At 43.3% G+C, this 26,800-nt stretch overlaps 1 protein-coding gene across 2 annotated transcripts; it reads right to left on the bottom strand.

The window, feature by feature from the left end:
* rerg (RAS-like, estrogen-regulated, growth inhibitor) lies at positions 1–26,800 on the bottom strand (the record flags this gene model as incomplete). 2 transcript variants are annotated; one of them, XM_080538615.1, is made up of 4 exons in its annotated part: positions 1–411; positions 1,535–1,608; positions 8,375–8,431; positions 26,740–26,800. In XM_080538615.1, the coding sequence occupies 4 exons, from the start codon at positions 26,798–26,800 to the stop codon at positions 1–3; spliced, it is 603 nt and encodes a 200-aa protein (XP_080394741.1). The 2 variants fall into 2 exon arrangements, with proteins under 2 accessions (XP_080394741.1, XP_080394742.1); XM_080538616.1 differs by lacking the exon at positions 8,375–8,431.

Raw genomic sequence — 26,800 nt, 5'->3', positions numbered from 1 at the left:
CTAGCTGCTGATCTTGGTCAGCATCTTGTTGATGGCCTGCTTGACGTGGGTGGTGGAGCTGCGGCGCCTGGCCTTCCCCTGCACCGCCCTGCGGCGTCTCACCTCGCGGCACAGCTCGTGGAACGCCTCGGCCACGGCACCGCCCTCGTCGGCGCACGCCGAGCACTCGTAGAAGGCGCAGGCCATCTCGGCGGCCAGCCGCTCGCCCTCCTCCGTGCCCACCTGCCTGGCGTGCTCCAGGTCGGCCTTGTTGCCCACCAGAACCAGCGGAACGTTCTTCGGCTTCTTCACCTCCTCCAAGAGGCCCCTCAACGGCCCCACCTCCTCGAAGCTGCCGCGGTCGGTGATGTCGTAGACGAGGACGAAGCCTTCGCCCCAGCGCATGTGGCTCTCCTTCTGCTGCGTGTCCTCCTGAGGTGAAGAGACAGGAAGGGTGCCGTTAGCTGCCAAAGTTCACACTTGACCCTTCACGTGTAGTAATGCTGTAATAAACTAGTAATAACATTGTATTCTAGGTTGTTTACACAAGTAGAATAAGGACTGTTCTGCACCGCATTGAGAGCTCTTTCAGTTTATCTCTTTAATTGGGTTAGGCAGACGTTAATGATTGACTGCACTCGGTGTGTATGTTGGATCCAGAAGCTTTGATTTTCCGCTCCCAACCTAACACTTGTTGAAGCCACAGATTTAAACCACTGCCCTTATGAACTATGTGCAAATTCGAGCAGCTGCTCCTGATATGATCACGTTGGAACAGCCAGTCTTGCAACCAAGCTTACTGATCATGTGGCAAACACTTTACTCTGAGGAGTCCAAGAGATTCAGATTTCACTGTTGTTGGCAAAAGAATACAGAGTCAAACTGCAGATAGACAGAGGGACTTTGATATCTAGAGTATATTATGTGTACCTGACCTTTTTAACTTGGAAATGTATGACCTATACATATGCCTCTGCTACATCCAGGAAATAAGATGTCCTTAATCAACTGTGTTCCTCCAATCAGGCTTGATTTGTATTCAAAGTCCTTAACAGCCATGCCTATTTTACCTACTAGTAGAGCCGCCTAGTGTTAATGGCTTTAAGGTAGACCAAGAACCCTCAGGTCTACACTGGCCCTCTGGCAGACATGTCTGTAAACACTCGAGCCCTCACCACCAAGCGTACACCACCAAGCGTATACTCAGAATAGAATACAATGTAATGAGAGAAGGATGACTTGGCTGGAGGTGGAGGTGTCACAGGGGAAATCAGCCTGCAGAACACCTACGCAGAGTACCAGGAGCACGTTCATCTTGTGCTGGTGGCGCCTCTACACAAGGTCTCTCCCAGATGGCGATTAGGGTAAAATGTGTTTTACTGGAAGTCTGATTAGCATAGCTCAGAGCAACGCTAGGTAGAGGCATTAAATGTAGCCTGGACTGCTACTGTCTGGTAATAGCCCCTGTCAATATGTAAGTTAATTTTGTTCATACATTTTGGTGTCCAAGCGGTTGTCTCAGGATGTCTCGGTTGTCTCAAGACCTGAGCCTTACCTGTCCTGCAGTGTCCAGGATGTCCATGCCCACAACCTCATCATCGATATTTGCTTGATGACGATACGTTGATTCTGAAATGAATAACCGACAATGGAAAAGGGTAATTAACACTAGTCTTACCAACTGTGGGGGTCCATGGGCGTGACGCAACACTATAATACAGCATCTCTGCGATTGTGAAACACGTCCCCTTCCTTCCCTGACTTTTCCTAAAAGTCTGTTTTTAACCTAATAGGCCCGAAAAAATATGACTACCACACCTTTTTTTGATAGCCATACGTAATATACATACTGTACTCCAAGTCATGTCCTGAGTTACGGTTGATACTTGCTCCCAAAAGCTCAAATGGTCCATCTGCGCTAGCCCTACCATAGCATTACCCTCATCCTGGTGATTCAAAACTACCCTTACAGTTATGAATGGCTTCCCCATTTCAACCGTACCGGCTCACACACATAGACAGAAAGACAATAACAGTTATTTGCATGATCAATGTGCGATTACATCTGAATAGAAGCCAGTGCGCACCCAGTCTCTGAAGAAGGGACACCCGTATGCCAAGATCTAGTTTTTCTCTCTGTGTATTTAGACATTATTTTTAATGAGCGTCCTATGATTATCTCCTCCTGTGTGTATATCAGCTACAGTATGTGTGTCTGTGCATAAAGGCCAGTGATGTTGATAACGACTCCACTGGATTAATGGATGAAACAATTTTGCTCTTCTGTGTGTGCGCGTGCGCGTGCGTGTGCACGTGTGTGTGTGCGTGTGTGTGCACGTGTGTGTGTGTGTGTGCGCGCGTCTGGCGGGTTTATGAAGAAAAAAAAAACTGTTAGTGCCCTCAGTGTTTCCCTAACGACCAAGTTGATCCCAAACTGGGAGCTTTCCGCCCTCTGTCACTTTGGTAGTGATGACGGCCCGGGGCCTCTAGTGTCTATGCAGTGCATGTGTCTATGCAGTGTTCCACCTGGTTGTTTAACCTTTAACCTTTAAGTTGAAATGACCTCTGCTTCGCCTCCAGGCAGTTTAGGTAATAGTACGAGAGGGTGTCTTCCACCTGGCGGAAAGGACGGGTGAAATGTAGCCATGACCCTTTTTGTTTTACCTTGGAGAGGAGTCATTTACCTCAATTGCCCCTTGTAAAAAGCCCATCTGTGTAAACACCTCACAAAAAGCTTTGCCCCGTGTAAAGAGAGATTTCACTGGGGCTGCCACGACTGGAGAGCAAGGCATTAATTTTCAAAGAGGCCTGCTGAATTTGTAAACATGCTATTGTGCTCGGTTTTTAGCCTGTGACTCATACAGTGTATGTTCTGCAACGGTCCGTCCAGCTCAGTGGGTAGCTAACAAAGCAACTGTTTTGAGTTAAACCGTCGGCAAAGCCAGAACACTCTGAGGCGCTAGCTGTGCGTGTCATCCCTGGCTTGGCTTAGGTGCGCTCTGGGACATTCCGCCGCGCACGAGATGATGTCACGGGCATGTCATGAGCGACTGCCAGGGTGCATATTTATTGCCCTCTAGCTGGAGGGTAGGTACGCACCTCTCTGAGGGGCAGAACCAGGGTCTCTCACGGAGCCTCACGGGACATCCTATTTCAGCTGTCATCACTCAACACTTACACACTCCACCCCACACCTGTGTGTTTGGGTATCGACAGCAAGGACAGTGGGGGTAGGGATGATTTAACAGCCATTCCGACCTTCCTATCTAAGGATCTCAGGGAGGGCCAAAACCAAGTCATTTTCCTGGCAGCCAATATTTCATTTCTTAACACCCGGGGCCTCAAACTGCTCCTTCCTGTTTTTGTAGAGCGCAGAAAGAGAAAGTCTAAATCTTTATCAATACCAGCTCTCATTGGCTGCTGTTTTTAAGTCATTAGCTATGCCTGTAATGTTTTTGTTGTTCCGCACACTTTAAACCACTTTATTCCAAATCAATCATGCTATCCGACCAAGCAGCTGCTTTCATACTGGCGTCTGTGCTGTTTTCATACTACGTCATGCAATGTTGCTATTGGGCAATGTGACAGTCATCAATGGGACACGATTCTTCTATCCCTCTTATTTCAAGAATGATTTGCTGAGGTTTAATTCCATGAGCCAAATGAGATTACATCAGAGACATAAATTAGCATTAAAGTAACCTTTTGCATTAGTGTCCTACTGCCCATCCACATCCTTATTGCCTTTGCCTAGGTAGAGAGGACAATACTACACAAGGCTACATGGTAAATGGTAAATGGACTGCACTTATATAGCGCCTTATTCCAAAGCGCTTTACAATGGCCTCTCATTCACCCATTCACAGACACATTCACAAACCAATGGCGACAAGCTGCCATGCAAGGCGTTGGCCCGCTCATTGGGAGCCACTTGGGGTTCAGTGTCTTGCCCGAGGACACCTCGACACGTGGCCAGCCAGGGATCGAACCGCCGACCTTGCGACCTGAGCCATAGCCCAACTTGTGATGCTACGACTTGTGATTCTAGTCTGGCAGGGGATTGGGAGATCGAGGTTGACCGTTCAACAATGCTGGGGGTCAAAGGCCAAATGGTTAACCATAAAGCTGCAGATTAGATTAGATTCAACTTTACTGTCATTGAAGAGTACCAGACAACGAAATGCAGTTTAGCATCTAACCAAATGTGCAAATAGTGATATAGAACAAAACATGATATTGTACACAAGATAGGATATGTGCAGTTATGAAGTGATAAGTACAGTAAGATAAGTACAAAGGACAATTATATATATTATGTACAGTTATGAGGTGATAATTACAGTATGGTAAGTACAGTAGGTAGTAGGTATATACAAGAGATGGATAACAGTAACCTATGTACAGTTAAGGTAGCGATGTACAGTATGGTGTATACAGATGTATAAATTATAAATTAGAGACTAATAAAAAAAGAAAATACAATAAAAAAGTACTAATGTGCAAAAAAAAAATATATATATATATATAATATTGTCACCTTAAAATAATGGCTTACCATATTTTCAAGTTTTGAGAAAAACTGAATAAACTGAAACCAATATCGAATATATGATATTTAGGCAAAAACATAATTTTCCTCAAATGTGAGTTTAAGAAGGTGACAATACATACAAAATATATATTTGCAAAACCTGCAAAGATTGGAGAAAGGTTCCTGACCAGACTACACTGTAGTGAGGCGTTGCGGTGTCATGGCAACAAAGCTCCTACCTTAATTATGTACAGCGCTATCATCCAGGCCAGCAATCATACATTACTGCTGAGCACAGGGTGTAAACAGCAATTATCACCTCACAGTTGAATTATGTAACTTGTTTATTATGTAATTTAATGGAAATAAAAACTGTTTAGTTATGCAAGGCTGACCAATTTGAAATACTGCAATCCAAACCAATTAATATTAGAACTCAAGGGAAAGCTGTGGTTTAGCTTCTGAAATTCTGTATTGCTGTCACATAGCTTAATTAATGTCAAGGATATTATCAGCTGGGTGCACATATGCATAGTGATTCCTTAATGTCAATCTAAACGCATTGCTTCTCATTTCATTAAGGCATTTTTCGAGACTGAGGACAGAGATTGATTTATTCAAAGAGCCTTGATCTTAGAGGACATTTCATCTGCTTTTCCTGATAAAAAAATTACCTATTAAAAGCCTGTTACCTTTGTGGACAGGAACAAACCGCGGGTGGATGTATGCACTGTGCACTGTTCACAAAAACATTATTAAATTGCTTCCAGACTCTCCTCTGCAGCTCTCGAAATCAATCTGTCTGGTACTGTAACTCAATATCCCCCTCAGCGTTCACAGCTCTGTCAAGGCTGTGAGGTCTCTCAGGGCTTTCAGGAGGAAAAGCTGTGGTGGGGAGACGATAGATGATTCCCCTGCTCTCTGTTCTAATAAAAAGCACTTTACCCTGTGAAAAGACAATCACTTGAAGACACACATGGGAAACTGTCTATGTGAATTTGTTTGAACTGTTTTGGTTTATTGGTTTGGACCGAATCCTGGACGAATGGACAAAGATGGAAATGTCCACATGTCCTAGAACTAGTCTGGCTCCGATTCTTAATCCAGCTAATAATTCCACAACATACAGTACGGTATGTGAAAATACACTTGGTGAACACTTTATTAGGAACACTATACTAATACTTGGTAGGGCCTCCCTTTGCTCTCAAGACAGTCTCAACTCTTTGTGGCATTGATTCCACAAGATGTTGGAAACATTCCTTTGAGATTCTGGTCCATGCAGATCTTTCAGGTGCACTTTCAAGCTGTCAATCTCCTGTTTTACTTTGGGACTCTCTCCCCACAGTGATCCGCAATGCCCCTACCCTGGACACCTACAAATCAGCCCTCAAAACGTATCTGTTCACAAAGGCCTAGTCTAATTTTGTCACTATAGCTGTCTTTTTGTTTTCTTTGTTTCTTTCTGTTCTATCTGTCTGACTTTCTGTCTGTAAAATCTGTAAAGCGTCCTTGGGTTTGAGAAAGGCGCTATATAAAACCAAGTTATTATTATTATTATTATTGTTATTATTACTATTATTATTATTACTATATCTCAAAGGTGTTCTATTGGATTCAGATCCGGTAACTGGGAAGGCCACTGAAGAACACTGAACTCATTGTCATATTCATGAAACCAGTTTGAGACTATTTCGGCTTTGTGACATGGGGCATTGTCATGCTGGATGTAGCCATTACACTACTGTAAATACCATTGAACCATGAACCGAGCATCCACAATATTGTACTTGCTTGAAGCAAAACATGCCACGATAGCCCACATAGCAGGATCTGAACATAAAAGTCCAATTTGACTGCAAAAGATCTCTCTTATCCTTAAAGGTAAATCTCCCTTGTGGCTACTGTCTGTAGACCTTCAATGGTAAATCTTTTGAAGCTGTCTTGCAGTGAATTCCCCTGGCTTATTGCTCACATTCCTCACTCTGTGCTGGGCACACCTTAGCCATGGCTGTAAACACATTTCTCTGTAAAAGCAAATACAGGCCTCTAGCATGAATGATGCTTCTTCCTAATCCACATGTCCCATTCTCACATAGCAGTCATGCCTTTTTCAAATCACTGACAAGGTGTGTGGATGTATTTTTGTAAAATATATTTTTGTAAATGTTTTTTTTTTTTTTTTTTTTTCAAGAGGAAATAAAGAGAGGGGGTCTAACCTGAGAGACACCGTCAGGAAATGAAATCTGTATGATGTAGAGGAGCTTGGTAATCTGCTGTGTTGCCCCATGTTGGAGGGTTATTTGATACAGCTCAGTTGGTCTCATGATACTGTATGATAACCAGCCACGATAAGTGGCAGTATGAATATCATGGGCCAACAAAAGCCTTTGTACCTGCATCGGTGTCAGCATCAACCATTAACTTACCACAACTGTTTTGTTTTAGTTGTGGCCAAGTTACTGAAGTAAAACTTACAAAGCATGACAATTTATTGGTGGGAATGGAGAGAACTGTCTGACATAATCAAAAGCGGATTAGGACTCTGATGGTAAATGGTCTAATGATTTGGAGTCCAGCCCTTTCCTCTACAGGAAAAATAATTGAAATAGTTGCCCACGATCAACTTAGCAATTCTTTTACCCAAAATGATCTCTTCGATGATTTTCAATCAGGCTTTCGCCCCCTACATAGCACTGTTAAGGTCCTTAATGACATTTGTGTAAACACTGACTCCGGAAAAATCTCCGTTTTGGTACTACTAGACCTTAGCGCTGCGTTTGACACTGTAGACCACGACATTCTAATAGATAGACTAAAAACTTGGGTAGGACTTTTGGGCACTGCCCTAAACTGGTTTGATCCTACTTACAGGACAGAAACTACTATGTCTCCATTGGCAACTTTGTGTCCAACAAAATTAAAATGACATTGGGTGTTCCCCAAGGATCAATCCTTGCACCTCTTCTATTCAATCTCTACATGCTTCCATTGGGACACATTGTCCCAAAGAACAAAATTGCCTACCACAACTATGCGGATGACACTCAAATCTACATAGCCAAATTAATGTCATCACCTCCTACATCACCAAACGACTATAGTCCCATCGACAGTCCCATCGACAATCTCTGTAATTACATTGAACAAATAAACGCCTGGATCACAAAAAATATATCATTGTATTCGGTGCACCTGACAAAAGATCGAAAGTCTGTGCAAAACTTGATTCTCTCTCTCTTCAAACAAAAAAATGGTCAGAAATGTTGGTGTTATTCTAGACTCCGATCTAAACGTCAACAGCCACATAAACTCTAACTACTTCAGCCTCCAATCATCTGAAAAACATAACAAGAATGAGCGGTTTCATGTCCAAACAAGACCTTGAAAAGCTCATCCATGCATTTGTTTCGAGTAGACTTGATTATTGTAATAGTCTACTAACAGGCCTATCTAAAGGGGCTGTTCGTAAATTGCAGCTCATCCAAAACACCGTTGCTAGGGTCCTAACAAAAACTAAGAAGTTTGAACACATTACACCAATCCTGAGATCTCTACACTGGCTACCAGTCTCTCAGAGAATTGAATTCAAAGTACTCCTAATTGTGTACAAATCACAAAATGGTCTTAGACCAAAATACTTATCAGATTTCCTCCTTATCCTCACCTTATATTCCAGCAAGGCCCCTAGGGTCAGCTGAGACTAATCAGCTAATCATTCCAAGAGTGAAAACAAAACACGGTGCAGCAGCTTTTAGTCACTCTGCCGTAACATAACATAACATACCGATAATATAATGATAACATATCCCAGGTGTGCCCTGGAGCCAATTGATCAATGTGTAGAGGCGCAGTGTGTCTTACCGAGTGTCGGGTCGTACTCCCAGATGAAGCGTCTGGTCAATAATCTCACCACCAGAGCTGTGTGAACAGAGAGAAAAGGGAGAACGTTTTAAAATGTTGTGAGCTAGGTGTCTGATTTTCTCTGTGTTACTGTACTATTGTTCTCATGGACAAATGCGATCCAATGCTAATCATAAAGACAATGATACTGTGCGCTTGTACATCAACATGAGGACAGAGAGGCTGAAAATGGAACGTCAAGGAATTACTGTACAACCAAAAAGACTTGACATATCTTTTTGACAGAGGTTAATAATGGCGGCCGTAGTACTTTGAAGATTCACTACAAAGGGTTCTCATTTGACTATCCAACACTCATCTTAAGAGCAACAGCTCTGTGCTCTGATAGGTTAATCTAATCTAAAACCACTTCAGACTGAGAACTAATTGGCTATGGATACCTGGAAGGTGCAGGGGACCGTGCATATAGCTTTGATATACCAGCATGTCATCAGAATATAAATATGCATTACAGTACCTGTCTGAACAGTTGTAGATCATTAAGACCATGTGTAGAGAGGCCTGCCAGACCAAACATCTGTTCCACAAGTACATAACTACCCATTTTCTCCTCAAAGAGAGTCGCCTTGCCCTTTTCAGTCTAAGCGTTCATCACAATTGGAAAATGTTTTTGAGACTATTCTGTCAGGGCCGATGCAATGGTTTTCTCCCTACACCAAAATGAAATACCTTGTAGCGCTCCAGGACGGAAACATTGACCTATTTTGTCCTCATCACAGAATGACAATTAGAAACCCATTACCTCTTGACACTCTCCTGGGGTTTCAGAGCCAACTGTCTGAGTGCTGTCTGGCTAAATCACAACATCTCTGAGAGGCAATTAAATTGCAACCCTATGATTAATCCCACTTAATCATTAATCCACCAGTCTGGATATGGTTTAGTTATTTTTGGTTTTGGTTATTAGAGGTACTTAAACAATCATCATAAAAGTCCTGCATTAGGCCTAGCCTAACAGAAAGACTGCTATTATCCGATTGTTATCTGATGCTTAGTAAGTACTGAATTGATATGAACATAAAAAACTCATCTTGTAGATCAAGTTTATGGTGTTATCATTAGTGGACGAACGTTTACTACTTCAAATCCAATGATTCTGGAAACCACAGACAAAATCGCCTTTCCACCCAAATTCAAGTGGCGATTTCAGACGTGATGATGGATATTATCTGTGTCATCGCTTTATTGGAGGCATTCACAGTGATCGATTTGCTTCAAATTGGCCACCTCAGTCGAAACACACACTGATTTCATTAACCTGCTCCTCATTGAGGAATCAACAGGTGGCAGGAAGGCCAATAAGCCTAATCATTTCCCAGCAGCACTTTGGCTCCTTTCAGCCTCATTAGACTCATAACCCAGAACGCCACGCTCCATGAAACCCAAAATTTGGCAGCCGTCGATTCCGACACAATGCTCCCACTTTCTCCGTCGATAATTATACCGTTATCTACCCCCGGTAATTCAGAACGGCGCATCACCATATAATCAGATTTTATACGATTTCCAGGTCTCTCTCTCTCTCTCTCTCTCTCTCTCTCTGTGTGGTACAGTAGGCTGCTGGTGGCGCTAAGCGGAACTCTACGTTGGGGGCGGGTGCTTGGATTTTCTCCGCTCCCTTCCTTCCCTGCCTGAGCATCGCTCTAGCCCTCATTACCGCGTCAGGGGACAGGTAGAGGCAGGATATGTGTCACTACCCCTGTCGGAGATCGTTTATCAGTCTCACAGCAGAAGTACCCCCTCCCTTGCTTTTCCATTAGCCCCCCCCCAAAAGGTGTAGCTAATGGGGCGCAGCTCACCCATGATCCTGCCAACAGGGTCTCATCATGTACCTAGCCAGGCCACAAAGGGCCCTATTCCTCTCCCCCCTGTGCACTCAATCAAAACACAGAGCCCCCAAGTGTCAGAGTGACACAGTAATATCTCTTCAATTATTCTTTAGAATGTACTACTGAAACACTCCATCATACATCAACAGGAAACAAATTGCTTTGTTGCTAGCAGGGAAAGTGTTATGGCATCGCAGGGAGGTTGTGTTGTGTTTCTTATATCTGTGGCTCTGTTTTCTCCTTTCTCTCGCTGTCATATGCCTGGGTGACTTCAAATGGCCCCGAATTGCCTTCTTGAGTCTCAGGGGGGTATCTGTTTCCTCGTGTCAAGCGACAGTGCTGTTGCTTTGAAAGGGCACAATAGGGAAAATTGTTTTTGCCTCTGAACTGGAAAGGACATCCATCTTCGTCTGGCCTGTTTTCTCCTCATAATTAGCCACTACAAGGACAAAAGCTGTTATGGTGGACAAAGTGTCTCAGACACGTTTCATTTAGCCATTTAGAAATCAAGTCGAGTGTACATAATAGTTGGATGGTAATGCAGGGGCTACAGTAGGTGCTTGAATCTTTGGTCCAGCAATTTCTCATTTCCCAGACATGGATTGTGAGGGCCCTCAAAATTAAATGTGCTTTTTGGCACATTGAATAGATTCAGCAATAAACACATTATTAATCTGTGCCATGTATTACACACAAATTGTTGGAAGAAATGGAAGAAATTCGGACAAAGCCTCCTCCTTTCAGTAGCAAATGCGAGGTCACAAAATCTAATCTTTTTTTGTGTTCTACATATCTTTTGCTTACTTTGGTTCTGCTTAGCAAATGAAAATGTTTCTCGTTAATGCACTTAAAGTGTACTCAAACAGGAGCTCAAGTCGTGCAACTGTTAGACCCAGACCTACCGCAGAGCACTCGGTCATTTGTCATTTTGGTGAGCAGGTAGACTAAGATGTCCAACTCTGTTTCAGACCCATTTTTCAGCCCAACATTCCCAATTCACTGTCTCGGTCAAAGCAGTCGCCTTTTAGTGTTCTGGTATTCCAAGTGGAAAGAGCAAGCAGTGGGGTGTGAAGTCTTACCCTTGTTACTAGAGAAACACAATATTAGATGTCATCACTTTTCCACGTAACCCGACACTTTACATGAAAGCATAAGTAACAGTGGGAGGGATTTTACAAATGTTTCTTTTCAATTAAATAGCAACTATTAGTTCAACTACATTTTGCAGTAGCTTGGTGGTTGTTAAACTAAATTCAGGTATGAGTAGTGTTTTCAGTAGTGCATTACTTTTTTTGCCATGATAGTTGTTACTACTGAGCTCCTGTTACTAAGCTCCCCAAAACCAAAAACTAAATGTGAATTTGAATTATTATTCCAGGCCTCGAACATCAAATGTCCTAACTATTTATTTCCTCTGCCTCCCGTCTCCCCCACGTTGCTCCACCTTACATTTACATTTTAGACATTTACATTTTAGCGACTTACAACAAGTACATTTGTCTAAGTAAGTGAATCATCAATACATCAGTCATCATAAGAAAAAGACATCTATGCTAGGACCAGGGGCCATGGGCAATCACAGTGCTCAAAGAAAGAAGAATTACTTTTTTTATTTGACACATTGAAGTGAATAGGAAGTGGGAGTATTACTGCATTAGCACCTGCATTAGCAACTGCGTCACCACCTCACCTCTTTCTTTCTTTAGGAGTGATTTAAGAGTGTTTAAATTGTTTCAGTTGCTGTCAATTGACTGGTCATCTTTCAGTAACTGACTGTCATGTTTAGGACGAAGTAGCTTCGATGTAGAATGTGTCTGTCTGAATGAGAATGAGCCTGACAGTCACCCCCCCACCATGTCTTTTTGTCCAGGGTGAGCTAATTACATTAGAGAGGGAATGCCGGTCTGATAATAAACAAAGCAGAAGCAATTAGCGGCTCCCAAGACCTTGTTCTGGACTGGAGCCAGGTTACTCATTGAACGACCCACATTGATTCTGGTCTAGCCGTCAGACGGACACCCTGCGGCTCTAAGGTTCCCGCCTTCCGGGGGTCACAGCGACCCTAAAGCTTGACCGCGAGGTCGTCTTGCCTCAGGTCTGTAAGGCGTGACACCCAGAGTCAGCTGTTTGGTCTGTCTGGACACCACACAGCCACGTTTCATTGAGGAAAATGACCTCCATCAAACGCAATAATGTCAGTTTGGGGCCCGTTTGTTTACTCACAGTTTACAAGAACTGGGAGTGCAATCTAATCGATGTCGTGAAGTAAATCATTAACTTGAGTGGCTGTTTAAGTGGTTTTAATAGCATTCCTCCCAGTGTAGGTACACAGTATCCTCTCACTGCTCTAGTGCACTGTTGACTCAATGTAGGACAACGTCTCCATTGCCACCTCCCCCCCCCCCCGCACAGTAGAAATCCGTATTCCTCAACCTTTAACATTTAATTCAATGTCAAAAGTCTCGGAAGAGACACGCATTCTCAGAACATGAGTGAGGATTGTATTGTAGCCTTTGTAATGTAAAAAAAAAAAAAAAAACTCTCTGTCAATACTGTCCCTAATAGGTCCCATCGTGTGCTTTATGCAGCAGCTTCGTGACACGCCCACTTCCTCTTCTCTTCAATGTGTCAAGTTGATTTCTGGACCAATAATGGCCAGAGGTGCTCTAAAGGGGCCTGTGGATCCTGCTGTGCTGACCGTGACCAATGATTGATTAGTGCTGTCCAGCACATGCCCTACTCGGGAGCCACAGCTGCTGTGTAATCCAGAGGCTGGTGAGTCATTCCATCCCAGGCATTTACAATGAGCCCGTCCTCCGATTTCTGCCTCCGCCGGCCTCCACTGGTGTAATCCAACAACAAATCTATTTAGTATAAGAAGGGATAGAGTACAAGCTGTGTTTAGAGAAGGTCAAGACTCTCTCTTTCCCGTTGCCGAAGCTCACATCTCATGATAGGGTATAGAGCCAAAAAGGAGGTTCAAGTTAGAGACTGAAATATCCCATAGATCATCTGACCCGGGAGATAGCTACTTCAGCGCAGGCAAAGTACTTCATCAGTCATTAGGAATCATGCCATGATAGGGATATTAGGATATACAACAGTATGTACCTGTATTATCTGAGCTGTCTTCTAAAGTATTTCTGAAGTACCTTTTACCTTTAAGATGTAACTCAACACCAGCATATTTCATTCTACATAATGGAGCAGTACAGTACTATGATATAACTGCTGCGACTGTTCTTTGTAGCCGACAGGACGACTTGTCAATCAAATGACAGCTTTGTATGGATGAGGTTTCAATTTAATAGTGCACGTCTTAAGGATTTTTCCTTTATTCAAGTTAGAGAATCATGAAAACTGTAATGGTGTGGCCACAGAGAATAGGGTACATAGATGAAGTGATATGATGTAAATCGTGAGCTTAGAATGATAAGGTTCTATCTCCGTTAAGGGTAGTTCAGAGATATTGAGCGTCAAAGTTTTTACATTCCATTATGTTCTGTGAGATGGAACCTTTGTATTTTATGAATTACTAACTAAAACATTTCAACATTTTAAAAAATAACACCACACAGGCATTAATGGATCAGATTATGTAAAAAACAACATTTTGAAAAAAATGGAGATAGAACCTTATAATTCTAACGTCACGAAGGGAGTCTTTCCAACCTGCCTGCAATAGTCTTTAATGAATGTCCTGCAATACCCCCGTCCACTTCCTGTGAACAGGAGGTCAGGTCTCTATGTCACGCTCTCAGTGTCCAGCGGAAGCTTTCCCAGAGTTCCTTTCACCGCAAGACGCTCTCTAGGGCACGTCTGTGCTCCCCCAGTAACAGGCCTCTCCAGGACTGGGTTTGATAGCAATTTAATGGACAACAACATCAACAACATTGATAAATACAAGGAAATTGGTGTACAAAGGGGACTGCCAGTAGCCTCAACAGTAGACACTTGGGACCTCCATGAAACTGTAGCTCATTGTTAAAAGAGACATTGGCAGAGACGGATCTTGTTGTTTGTGTCAATTGAATCCGATCTCCAACATCCAATTATTTTGTGAATCACGACCACCACTTAACTGTCATGACTAAGGGGCTGTATTTGCATGAGTTGACATCTTTCCCCTCCTATCTGCTCATTGAGTGTCATTAGGTTAGATTAGATTCAACGTTGTTGTCATTGCAGTGTACGAGTACAGTGGGGTGAAACAATTTGGGCACCCCTGGTTTAAATGTCTGTTACAATTAATCTCCAAATGATTGAAAGCAAACCTGAACACTAAATGCTACAGAGTTAAACATGACACCTTTCTGCACATTTTCTTTTTTAATGACAAAAAAGGAAAAGGGCCCTGTGCAAAGGTTTGGGAACCCTTTTGGATTATTCTTTCTTACCTTTTGAGAAGATGATTACTAAGGCCCAGACCAAGGTGATTTACTTGTTAGGGCTTCAATGAGTCAGGTGAATATAATTCCAGGGTTGAACTATATATTCTGAAGTAACTCCATGCCTTCTAAAGTATCCGACTGCGGTGGCTGTTGTGTCTGGTGCTAAAAAACATGGGTTCCTCTAAACAGTTGTCCAAGGATGTCAGAATCAAGAAAGTTCAGTTCCACCATCAAAGAGAAGGCTACAAAAAACTGTCTCAATGTTTCAAACTACCCATTTCCACTGTCAGAAACATCATCAGAAAATTACAAATAAATGGAACAATTGAAGTCAAGGCAAGATCTGGAAGACCAAGAAAGAATTCTGATAGAATGGCCCGAGATCTGGTGAGAAATGCTCAGAAGAACCCACACATCACTGCAAAAGAGCTGCAAAAAAGAGTAGAAGACACTGGTCTAGTTGTTCACAGGACAACAATACAGCGTACCTTAAACAACAAAGACCTACATGGCAGAGTTGCCAGAAAGAAGCCTTTCCTACGACCTCAACACAGAATTAAGCGTCTGAAGTATGCAAAACAAAACCTTGAGAAACCTGAAGCCTATTGGAACAATGTGCTTTGGCCTGACAAAACCAAAATGTTACATTTTGGCCACAACCAAAGAAGGTATGTTGGCCAACAAATATTTCTGATTCGTTAGAGGTAGAGGTGTTCTGCCAGGAAGAATGGGGAACATTTCAAAAAATAAGAATTGAAAGACTCTTTGCTGGCTACAGGAAGCATTTGCAAGCTGTTATAGTTGCCCGAGGAGGAGTTACGTTAAGTACTAGCTGACAGGGCTCCCAAACGTTTTCACAAGGCCTTTTTCCTTGTTTTATTATTTTGAAACTGTAAAAAGTAAAATAAAAAAAGTGTCATGTTTGACTTTGTACCATTTAGAGGTTAGGTTTGCTTCTTTTCACTTAGAAATTAATTGTAAAAGGCATTTTGATCCTTTTACATGTGCCCACATTTTTGCACCCCACTGTACCGGACAACAAAATGCAGTTTAGCATCTAACCAGAAGTGCAAATAGTGATATAGTGCAAAACATGACGGTGATAAGTGATAGTACAGTATGGCAAGTACGGTGGTCAGAGGTACATACAAGAAATGGATAGCAGTAAGCTATGTATAGCTACGTATCATGTTCCTGGTTACCTGACTAACTATGGGCTAACAATGTGATTTGGGACCTGACCAACACTAATGAGATTACATGCTATTTCCAAATAATCAACCAAGGTCATATAATACCTAATTAGTCAAATGTATTTGACAATCCAACTCTCCTTTTCATATATTGCCTAATTAGTAAGATCTATTTACCAATTATATGTATAACGAAACATCAACAAATGCTTTAAATAAGTTTGTTAATGACACATGTACTCTCCAACAGCCTATTTGAACCAATTCCCCTCAGATACCCCCCCCCCCCCCGCCTCTTTCAAAACAGAACAAATAAATTAGCTGTTACTCCAAACCGCAAGCACAATGTCACAACACTTTAGATAAGCAAATCCCTTCCTTTAATTTAACGCCATCATGAATCACAAAATGTCCCCCTCTGAGAGCGCAAGCTGGGAAAATTAATACAGTGCTTCACTCTAAATACCAGTGTGGGGACCGCTTCCAGAACTGGCATAAGCCATCATTTACAGTTTGTGTTTAAGAGTGCACTACATATATATATATATACTCTGTGGTTCACAAGAAGCCCTTCTGGATGCTGGGTTGATTTTCCCTGCCTCCAGCTGGTGTCTCGTAATAATTTAGGCTGCAATTAAACCATCATGGCAACCCTGTGGTCCCTTGACTCAATAAATCACTGCTTCTCCAAAGGGTTTCCCATGGAGGACTTGGTAGCACAGAGGGCATTGTTGTTCTGGGGAAGTTCTGGTGGTTCTGGGCATGTTCTTCTGCGTATTGTTCTGGTACTGGACAGGCTTGGCTCCCCAACAGCTACAGTACAATCCAATGCAAAACAGTTAAACTGTTAAACTGTTTGGATATCTTATTCAGTTTGTAAGTGTGTTATAAACAAACATAGAAATGGTGAGTGCTATAGCAACCTGCGGTTGTTGACACAAGTCACAAATGTTCAAGAAGTGCTCATGAATGTGGCCTCATACAGAATTGCCATAGATGTCGTTGGCTTTATGAAAAGGTTACATTTGATGAAAAGTAGTATTTTGAGCCAGGAAACCTTTTGGGTTGAGGCACATTTTACCTGGCAGAATATACAGCGTACTTCAATTTGTAAGGAACGCTGAACGCCCCATAACTTCTGAATGCTCTCTCATGATTATGGAAATACCACTGAATGAACCCTTACTTCAAAAAGATATAGGCCCCTGGCACTATCTTTCCTGTTTAATCACAGCATGCTATTAGACCCATCAGAAAAAGGGCTTCATACCAAAAATGATAACGAAAAAAAACCACCAAGCATTCTCTATGACCCTGTGAATAAGCCAGAGAAGGGATCCACCATCCTCAATGTTAGCATACATACAGTACTATCTTCCTCAGATGGGTGTGCGTGCAGCTCACTCCCTCAGATCGTGCTTTTACATCCTTTCAATGCACCCGTACAGTGCCTGTGGACATGGAGATGAATTGTGTTTGATTGAATTAAGCAGGTCACTATAGGCCAGCTTCTCACGTTCACTTTGAGTGACTGGGGACTTCCCCAGCGAGGATCGGGACCAGTGTCCCTTCACTTTGTGCGTGGCTCCGGTCCTTTATAAACAATCAAACAATGGTGGTGACAAAGAGAGGCATTCATCCCTGGAGCCCCTGCGGGTACGTTAACTAGGACACCTGGGAGAGTATGATTACACATCTCTCAAGGTGCAAAAGACTAAAGCGCTGTGTTGGCCTGTTGGGTTGAGCTCTGGGAAGGGCGTTAGGTTTCCGATACTACACCGGATCTCCATCGGATCTAGCCTCCCAACAACAGCGTTCTACTTGAACTCAGCCAGGCTCACGTGTGACACGGCTGATTGTCAGAGATGTCCTGAGGGGCTCCTTAAAACAATCAAGGATCATGGACACATGATTGACTCAGGGAAACAAGGAAAATGGCATTGTCTAAACTGACATTTCGAGCTATCTTGGTTTCGAAAGCTCACTTTGTGTCACGGACGTTTTTTCCGAAAGACGGCTGCACCCTAGCAAAAGGATGACATGATGCGTGTTCTGTAGCTTAGATTAGGAAAATCATGACTAGAAGAGAGACCTCAACTGACTGTTAGATGGTGTTAGATGGCTCCATGTTCTTGCTAAAATGTTAAGACGAAATACAGTACGGACTCATATGCAGCACATTTGAGTTTGTCTTTTGTGTTAGACAAGCGATTTGTATTGTACTTAGTGACGACATTAATTGAACGGAGAACATGGCACAAGAGTCACATACTGTATGAGACCAAAAATCTCCCACAGATTTTGACGTCCACCTGAACAGAACCGTTAGCATTGAGTGGGTGGATGGATGGATCCATTTAAGAGGAAGCAGGGGGAGGAGAAGACCAACCAAAAAATTGGCCATGAAAATAGTCGTTAACCTGCGCGCATTTCCCCCCAAAAATGCTTAATAGACCCATCATGAAATGTTAAGAGCTTTCTAATCTCCTGATTACGAGGCAGGGAAGGCACTTAAAAAGGCACTTAAAAAGGGGAAGTTGCTAATGATGATGACTCACTCTGCCAACGGAGCAGAGGCGCGGAGCGGCATTGTGCAACTAACAGTACGTACCGTGGGCGGGAGGGGGAGTGAGACGCTGGACAATCAGGACGAGTGTCAGGCACGTCTAAAAATAAGTCAATACATAGACGTCACGAATAAATAATCTGTGATAAAAAAGCCTACCTTCCTGGAACACAACTTCCGGCGGCCATTGTGAAGCGGTGGGCGAGAAGACAGGCGAGTGAATAGAAAAAGAGCCAGAGGAAGTGTGGGTATGCTGTGGCGGAACGCAGAAGAGGCCCTTTTAGAAGAGGAGGGTTGAGAAGGTTGAGCCGCAAGGGCATTCTGTTCCGTTCCAGGGACAATAGGATGCTCTGGGGTTAGAGATAATGCGTTCAGAGAGAGTGAGTGAGGGGGAAGAAGAGAAAGGAAGGGGAGGGGAGGGGAGGGTGAAGGAGAAGAGAAAAGAGGAGCATGCGTAGGTGTGCTGATGGAATTCAGGCCTCTCAGAGAATTCAGTCAAAGCTGACACACACACACACACACACACACACACACACACACACAGCTGTCCAGTGTGCACACATATACAGTAGCCTTGCCTTGCTGGCCGCTCTTTCTCTCTTCACACTTGGCAGTGTTAACACACGTCCACAGGCTGACCAACCTCCTCACCAGCTCCCCCTCTTCTCACTCCTCCTCACCTCCTCTCCCCCTCTTCTCACTCCTCCTCACCTCCTCTCCCCCTCTTCTCACTCCTCCTCACCTCCTCTCCCCCTCTTCTCACTCCTCCTCACCTCCTCTCCCCCTCTTCTCACTCCTCCTCACCTCCTCTCCCCCTCTTCTCACTCCTCCTCACCTCCTCTCCCCCTCTTCTCACTCCTCCTCACCCCCTCTTCTCACTCCTCCTCACCTCCTCTCCCCCTCTTCTCACCTCCTCTCCCCCTCTTCTCACTCCTCCTCACCTCCTCTCCCCCTCTTCTCACTCCTCCTCACCTCCTCTCCCACTCTTCTCTGTGTCGCCCGGTTCACCTCCCACCTCCTCCTCCTTTCCTAGGCTTCTGTCCCCCCATCAATCTCTATCTTCTCTCCGAGCCCAGCCTTATCACGCAGAGGACAGATGTGAACGGTAGCTGCTTGGCAGGTTTAGCCCCTTTGCTTTGTGTGTAGAGTGAGGTGACAGCGGGAACACTGACAGGGCGGGGGCGCTACACGTCGAGTCATTCACTAACCGGACAGTTCTACTGACAGGCAACAATGGGATTGCATGTGGGAGGTCATGTTTGCAGCAACTCAGTCTGCAATTTAAAGCTTTCAAGCTACCTTTCGACCTACAATGTGCCTAGCAGAGTAAAGAATTCGTAGGGACAAATATTACACGTTTTCCCAATCGTTTAAAAAAAAATATTCTCAAAACCTCTAAACACAAAAGTGAAAAGAGCGAGCTGTTTTGTCAAAACTCCAAAATCACATTTCAAAATCACAAAATCACTCTTAAAACGGATTCTTTCCACCAAAACAATACACACAGCCATCATATGAATATCTCCCACAGAGCATCAATTAAAACACTCCCATCAAAATAGTGTTTATATGTTTTTGCTTCATTAGGCCATATTAGGTTACATATTCACATGTATAAAATTGGGGAATAATTGTTTCCTTTTTCTCTCTTTTTTTTAAGTTTAAGGTGTGTCCCAAAAAAGGTTCGTCCCTAAAAAAGTTACAATTGTATTATTTATATATATACATTATATATACAGGATATACAGTATAAAGACTGTTGCCATATTGTAATACAATACTGTGAATATACATAATCATTGTATCAGAATAGGATCCAATGCATATTTGTCTATCCAATGAGCTCCAATTGGGCTAAACTCAACACCCAGCTTCCCAGAGTCATACTGTAAACTTCTAGTTGATAACTGCAACATTGTTAGAGTTCTGAGAATACAACAAATGTTACCTGTTTGGGTAAAACAGTAATTGCACTGATAAGTAAAAATTAAAAACACTACAGTAAAATGTTTAAACTGTCTTCCTGGGGATGTAATGATGAAATCAGTGCACAAATCCAAAAAGGTAACAAAGCAGATATGTATTTGTTACTGCAGCAGTACAGTCAGATGTTCAGCTCACTGCTCACGGCCCCCAAAACATTACAATATAAAATGCGGTGAAACAGATGTAAACCAGTCACCCCGCCTCCGATCCTGATCAGGCCAGAGGACCTCATCCACATCTCCCTGGCCCCTTTCCTGGGGGGAAAGCCCCTGGCATGTCGTGACGTTAGAATTATAAGGTTCTATCTATCTTAGTTTTTTCCATAATCTGATCCATTAGGTGTTTATTAATGCATGTGTGGTGTTATTTTTAAAATGTTGACATTTTTGAGTTAGTAATTCATAAAATACAAAGGTTCCATCTCACAAAACATAATGGAATGTAAAAACTTTGACGTTCAATATCTCTGAACTGCCCTAAACGGAGATAGAACCTTATCATTCTAAGCTCACGATGTGTCTGCATGGATGCCGTCACACGTACATGCTTTATGTAGACTCTCAAAAAACACTCAACTTAACTTAACACACTTATTAACACGTCTTCGTGCCAATTCCCCAGTGGGTCCCGACGCCGAGGACCGTTTCACACTTCCCCTAACCACCCTCTGCGTGACCTCTGACCTCCCAGCCTTTCTACAGTACATGCATGCAGATAACATAAGCATAACTCACATAAACATATTACATAGGGGTGGTAACGGCACAGCATAGCGATCTAACATACCTGGCAGACCCACACCTTATTCTAGACAGGAACCCAACCCACGCGCAACATTCTAATCACGCCAGCCTTTCTGAAGGACACGTCTCAGCCTCTCACGGATCAGAACCGGGGGGGGGGATGAAAACGGTAACATGCAACACGGTGATTAGTCTATTTGTGGCTGCGGGATACGGTTAATGCTGTTGATGAATCGGAGCCAATGCCCACACAACCGCTGCACAACCGTCTAAAAATGTAATCACGAGAGCACTCAGAGAGCGGCTGGGTACATTTCTTAAAGGTTCTCGCACAGCAACAAGGCTACGCAGTACGCAGGGCTGAGAATATGCCTGGAGACTCCTGCCACCTGCATCCAGTATAAACCGTCGGCCGTCTGTTATGTATTATATATTAGCGCTTCTGCCTATGAATTGCACTGCGTCACCCACTCTATAAGGAACAAAGCGATGTTGAAGGACGTTGAAATCTAATCACTCGTTCTATTAGTTCCGAGCCTTTCCATCTCCCTCAACAAGCTGTCCCTGATTGCGTTTCGTGTGATTGCATAATGGCTCGCAACGGTGATTTGAAGGGTCAGAACGATATTTTTAGTAGTTATTAATTTTGGCTCGGCTACTGACTTATGCATCAGTCAGTGGCCAAGAGCAATAATTAAACCCTCTGCGTGATGTTATTACAGTATAGAACGGTGAGAGGCAATTTCTGTGGTAATGATTCCACTGAATGAGACCTTCAATCCAGTTTTCAGTCTGTATGATAGAAAGAAAGACATGTTGGGTAGTAATACTCTTGGGGGGGCCAGAACCTGGAATATTTATTAACATTTGACTAGAAAATATCAGACACACACTCTCATACTAACCAGTTTTCTGTTTAGTTTAATATGACCACCGGAATTATAGATCATTGTCCATCCTCTGGGCATAAATACCTGTGTTTGTGTTTGTTTCCTGGGGCTCCATCTCCCCATCCCTGCCTTCACAGTGTGAAAGACTGTTTACATATCTCTTGAGCACTTGCATTAAACTGATTCATGGACTTGTGGAAGGTGTTGGAAACCATAAACAGCAGTATTTTCTGGGCTGAGAGCAGTTGACAGGCTTCTTTATTAGTGTTATCTTTCCTTGGCCGTCAGGGACGGAGGCAGAGTGGCAGGATGTGTGAGGAGCTAGCAGACCGGCCCTTTTATGGGGCCGCGTTTCACACTCAATAAACCTCATTTCCACTTATGCACTACCAAATAAAACAACCTGCCGGAGCCACACACAGCATGACTCCTCAAAATCCTCCTCAAAAGTGTTTGTGTTTGTGTGTGTGTGTGTGTGTGTGTGTGTGTGCCTGTGTGTGTGCCTGTGTGTGTGCCTGTGTGTGTGCATGCGCGTGGTGCGTGTGTGTGTGCGTGCCTGTGTGTGTGCATGCGCGTTGTGCGTGTGCGCGTGCGCATGGTGCGTGTGTGTGCATGCCTATAGGAGTGTTTCACAGAGGAAGGGAGACTAGTTCGATAAATATATACCATTTCCAGACCCCAGTATCCCCCCGGTGAGTCAATTAAAGCCAAGCCTGAAATAGAGGGCTGGAACAGACTTCACAGCCAGTCAATACCCTTATTACACTTTACGGTGCCCGAGGCTCTGTGTGGGTAAGGGGGAGGTCAAACCGTCATCTCGAAGCAATCAAATCCAGCCTCACAATGATGTACCAGGCTGAACACGGAGCAGCCTTAGGCCGCTCAGACTCCTCCCTCACGATTATGACAGTAAACATTTGTTCTCCTCAGACACTCTCTGCTGGGCCAACCCAATTTCGGAGAGAGTGCGTGCTCACCGCTCCTACGATGTCACGCTCCTGTTCTCCTACAGAAACACTTAATCAGCCACGTGGGGTCATTTGACCCCTGTGAGTAAAAAAACATGTTGTATCTTTGCACTCAATAAAATGTCAGGACCCTCCTTTCAGGACTTTTCCTAGATATGTGCGTTCTACCACCCAGTATCCTTACATTTTCAAAATCACATCAGGATAAGTTAAATATAAAGCTATTTTGCTAGTTTTTCTGTGTGGGAGGCAGGCTAATTTACAAGCGGCCAACTAGTGGTCGTTGTGTGTAAGTAGCAGATTTACATTCTAAAGAGGGGGTCATTTGACGTAAAAAGGCACGGGTGTTCTAGTTAATCAGTCCCCCTTGTCTGCCGAGACGGAAACGGTACATACGGAGGGAGGGAGGTGACGCTAACGGTCTGGGAATCACAATGGGGGGGGGGAAGATGAATCTATATGGAAGTAGGTTGGAGATGCACTGCTGTGTAAAAATATTGGTTTTGTGGAGTGGGAGTATACTGTACCACTCATACCACTTACATCCCTCGTGAAATCTACTAGCCTTTATAATGTGCAATGACGCAAATTAGAAAACCAGCACACAACACCCCTTTAAAATGACTATGTCGTCTATAGCCGCGCGCAGCACGACATTTGAGAGCATGGAAATCAAAACGGTGTGTTTTTGTTCATCCGGACTAAGAGGATGAAGAGGAGCCGTATCATTTAAGCCATGAAAGAGGTCTGAGTCATCCCATTCTGTGCATTGTGTTGTTTGGATGAGAGCCACTGTACCGTAGATGGGATCACTGGAGTTCCATCCAGCTGTTGATGTGACAGCAACATGAGTAATCTCCTGTCGTGTGTGTGTGTGTGTGTGTGTGTGTGTGTGTGTGTGTGTGTGTGTGTGTGTGTGTGTGTGTGAGAGTGAGAGTGAGAGTGAGAGAGTGTGTGTGTGTGTGTGTGTGGGCGGGCTGTCAGAAGCGGAGCAGGCTACTGCAAGCCTGCTCTCTCTAACCCCCAAAGCTCGTTAAGAGTCCAGTTGAATTCACCCTCTCAGTCTGAGCAAAGGCTTAGAATGGAAAAAGACAATCAAGCCATAAATATATGTTTCATTCTGCCTAGTGCGCTCCTCTAACTAGTACAAAAACTATGTACCGATACTAAAGTACAATTATGAACACTGTGCTTTTGTTCAGTTTGTTTGTAGCTCGGGTTTGTTCTGATTGACCAATATTGGACAAAGTGGAGCCGGCTTCACACGGGGATGTCAGAGCCCAAGTGTCCGTCTTTGAATCCTGTCTCTCTCCGTTCCTGTCCTGCAGAAGGTCATCATCATCACTGATTGTGATTGACACATTCTTCTTTTCTCGTTCCTCTCACGCCGCCGGGTCTTTATATTAGTTTAGCCATTGATGTTGGGAGGCGAGGGGCAACGGGGTGAGCGCTTTTTTTATTTTTTATTGATTGAGAATGTTTATTTTGGTCCCCTATACAATTCACAATACAGATATAAAAAATATACACAGTCACAATGCATAACACCAGGACCAAAAAGGTGTAGGCTGAAGCCATGGCTTATTGCGCCTACCCTTGTTACATGTATGTTTTTGGGGGTTTTTTCCCCATGAATGCATAATCAAAACATTGAAACTTTTTAGTGTACTACACATTCTCATTTCCTTTTCAAAAGTATTCCATAAGTTAACTCCTTTAACTGTTTATACATCTTTGTTTTGCATTTGTTCTAATCTTTGTTTTCATAAACATACATATTCCTCTGAGTTCGTAATTACTCTGTCTAACTTCCTGCTCCCCTCCACACTCACTGTCACCTCAGACAGGCGGCCTGAGTTACACTGTCACAAAAGACCTGGGCTGCGCTGAAACCCTTTTATGATGAATTATGACTTACGTGAGGAAGAAAATAGTAGTTGTACAACGTTGCTGTTGTCCATCTTGTTGTCCATATGTCTTGCACACAAGCAATTCACACTACTGTAAACAGCTTTTTTAAATTCAAATTGTAAATGCCTGAAGTCTGGCCCTCCCACAAGCTCCCCAACATTCTAGATGGGTCAATATTGAAAATAAAATGTAAAAGTTATGGTAAAACTCATTTTCGGGAAGCCGCCATCTTGGAGATATGCAAATTAGGGGTCCAGACACCCCCAATTATAAATATAAGCATTCCAATGTGTTTCTAATGGCCAAGAAACATAAAATAGACACCAAGTTTTTATTTGAAGCTCATTTGGTTCAAAAGTTATAGCCAAGACCTTTTTCGGAGGGCGGCCATATTGATTTGGCCGCCATGGCGACCCCGGTGGACGTTGGCTCGGGCGCCCTGGCTAAATCATTAGAGCATATTCTGAGCTATATCTGAGCCAAATTTGGTGCTTTTGCACACATATGCACGAACTTAGCCTCATATAGCCCTAAGGCCCCCAACTATACTACTAGATATAAAGGCTACTGGATATACCTGGGACATCTCCCCTCAAGTTTGGCATTTAAAAGGGAAACATTTTTCCTGCTGCTAATGGTGTTTGAGGTACAAAGCAGCTATCCGAAATGTCTCATCACCTCCTCCTGCCCTGACATTGTCAGGGTACTGACTGCCCCTAGAAATTGATTGAAGCAGACGGAAATTAGCTCTAGCTAGTTCTTGGCATCAGCACTGATTACAAAGATGTCATTTGAGGAAGAAGAGTGTGTACTCTTGTAATAGATCATTCATCGTTCTCACAACAGCTAGAGTAGGCACTGGTAAATCTAGACTATGGGGATAGATTTTCCAAGGAAATAATACATTCCTGTGTCCTGTAGCATCTTTTTAAACTTGCTTTTAATCTTTAAATATTTTTGTTGTTGTTTTTACGGACAGTACTCTTTTTTTTTTTTTTTTTTTACTTTTGATGTATTCATCTATTCTTGTTATGGAATGCAGTGTCTTTTGAGTACTGAAAAAAAGCACTATACAAAATAAATGAATAATAATTATGTATTTCGTGAATAACATAACCAATCGGACATTATAATACATGTCCATAGGGTATAGACTTATGGAGGAGTGTCCATAGAGTATTAGTGATATGCTAATGTGAGGGATCATATTAAATCCGTTGGCATTTAATTGCAGTTTTCCAAAACAGTCCTTGATCTGACCTCCACAGGCGTCAGTGTTACATAATAGGCTTCAATAACATGGATAAGACTCAAGGCAATATTTTTCCTACTACCATGGAGAGCAATCTGTCTTGATTTGCACTGGGCAAAACACATATGCTCTGTGTTATCTTGTTAGCTGCCGGAGATAGACACACTGAATAAGGGATGGACCCCTGCTCCGTGTAGCGTGCAAGAATGTGAAAGACGATCGTCATGATTGGAATGTGTGTTGTAGAATCGGTTTTAATCAGAGTGTGGCCTTACGAAGGAAAAAAATCTAAATGTCAATAAAGAAAAACCCCAAAATGTGTCAGTTAAGAAAAGTAAGCCCTTAAGCCTTATCGCACTCCTGAAAAACAAACAAAGACAGGATGATGGACTGGCAGACAGACAGACTGACACAGAAAGACAGGTGGAGAACAAACAAACAGACAGACATAGACAGTCACAGAGAGGAAGAGAAAAGCAGATGAGACAGGGACAGAGAGACAGACAGACAGAGATGCGCACATACACACACACACACACACACACACACACACACACACCCAGACGGTGGTCCTACCTGATTTCCCCACCCCTGCTCTGCCGAATACGGCCAGCTTCACCTCCGGGCTTTTCGCCAT

Source organism: Nansenia antarctica (assembly GCF_963989245.1).
Source record: "Nansenia antarctica genome assembly, chromosome: 8".
NCBI classification, from domain to species: Eukaryota; Metazoa; Chordata; class Actinopteri; order Argentiniformes; family Microstomatidae; genus Nansenia; species Nansenia antarctica.
The sequence above is the reverse complement of the archived record's forward strand: the minus strand, read 5'-3'. Positions and strand labels throughout refer to the sequence as shown.